The sequence below is a fragment of the Onychostruthus taczanowskii genome, unplaced genomic scaffold (assembly GCF_017590055.1).
Source record: "Onychostruthus taczanowskii isolate IOZ18803 unplaced genomic scaffold, ASM1759005v1 scaffold948, whole genome shotgun sequence".
NCBI lineage: Eukaryota > Metazoa > Chordata > Aves > Passeriformes > Passeridae > Onychostruthus > Onychostruthus taczanowskii.
In genome coordinates this window covers 1-1,564 of record NW_024507524.1, presented here as the reverse complement: position 1 = coordinate 1,564, position 1,564 = coordinate 1, and the positions used below count along the sequence as shown (strand labels likewise).

At 77.9% G+C, this 1,564-nt stretch overlaps 1 protein-coding gene across 1 annotated transcript in view; it reads right to left on the bottom strand.

Moving 5' to 3' along the window:
* The window catches only part of LOC121347836 (proline, histidine and glycine-rich protein 1-like), an 8,300-nt gene extending 7,921 nt beyond the window's left edge, over window positions 1-379 (bottom strand). Inside the window, exon 1 of the mRNA XM_041426760.1 lies at window positions 317-379. Within this exon, the coding sequence (XP_041282694.1) occupies window positions 317-379 (63 nt within the window). The remainder of the gene's footprint in view (window positions 1-316) is intronic.
* Window positions 380-1,564: the final 1,185 nt, after the last annotated feature.

The following is a 1,564-nucleotide window of genomic DNA, read 5'->3' as shown; positions in this document are numbered from 1 at the left end:
GGTCTAGCGCCGTGCGGGGGAGGGGCAGCGGGTGGTCACCGGGCGCGGGAGGGGCTCCGGGCCCACCCCCATCCCTCCCCTCCTCCCTCACCGGCCGCTCCCGCCTCCCGCTCGCGCCGCTCCATTGGCGCTGACGCAGCGTCCGGGACGCGCCGCCGCCGCGCCGGCGATCCCTAGCGGCTCGGAGGACCGGCGGCGCGCCGGGCGGTCACGTGGCTGAAGGGCGGCGCGCTAAGCAGGGGGCGTGGCTCTCCGCGAGAGGGGGCGTGGCGCGCCCGGCACCGCCTTAAAGCGCGGCATCACTTCCGGTTCCCACTTCCGGGTGCTGCCGCCGCCGCCGCCGCCACCGCCGGTAACGGCTCCGGGCCGGCCCCGCCATGTTCCTCCTCCTCCTCCCGCCGCCGCCGCCCCCATGAGCCGCAAGAAAAGCGGCTTCGCCATCACCAGCGTCCGCGGCGGCAGCGCGGCCGCGCCCGGCGATGCCTCCGGCGCCGCCGCCGGTTCCGCGCCTCCGCCCTCCGGCAGCCCCGGCGGCTCCCGCTTCCGCCTGGTGCGCCTGCTGTCGCCGGGGGAGGTGCTGCGGCGGGGCCGCTGGCTGTGCCGCGATTTCTACGAGCGGGACGCGGCGCCGCGGGGCGGGGGGAGGCTCCCGGTGTCGCTGGACGCGCCCCGGGCCGGCCCCGCCCCCCACCAGCCCCGCTCCCTCGGGGCCTTCGCGCAGCTCGTGCAGCAGGTGAGGGGGGCGGGGTCTGCCGGGGGGCGGGGCTGAGGCGGCGGAGCGTGGGGGGCTGAGGGTCCTGGCAGGGGGGCGTGGGGGGCTCAGGGTCCTGGCAGGGCCCGTGGGGGCCGCGCGGGCGCTGCGGGAGGCACGGGGGTCCCTGAGCGCCGCCCCCCAGGACCTGGTGAAGTCGCACCTGCTGCTGGCCGTGCGGGAGGAGGTGGAGGCGCTGCGGGAGCAGATCCGCGAGCTGAGCGAGCGGCGCGCGGCGCTGGAGAGGGAGAACCGCCTGCTCCGGGCGCTGGCCACGCCGCGGCAGCTGGCCCGCCTGCCCGCCCTGCCGCCCCCGGGGCCGCCCTGAGCCCCCGGGGGGTCCCGGGGGGTCCCGGGGAGGGGCCCGGGGGGGTCCCGGGGGTCTCAGGGCACGGCGCTGCTGTTGGCTGCGAGGAAGGCACGGGGCTCTGCCACCCTTCCTGCGCGGTTTGGGGCCTTTTTTAATAAACGCGCGATTTTTACAGCACGGGGGGAGGAGCCGTGTTCATTCTGGGGCGAATTCCAGGGATTTGGGGTGGATCAGGGGCGGGAGCGGCCGCGGCCGAGGCGGGACTCGAACCCGCGGCCTCCGGAGCGCGGGAGGAGCCGGCCGCCATCTTGGGAAGGGCGGGACCATCGGGGACGCCGCCATCTTGGGGAGGGCGGGACCGCCGGGTGCGCCGCCATCTTGGGGAGGTCAGCGAGGCGCCGCCATCTTTGTACGGTCGCCGTTAGGGGAGGGGGCGTGGCCACCGGCGGAAAGAGGGCGTGGCTTCCGCCGCCATGAGGCCGCGCGCGCTCCCGCCGCCGCCC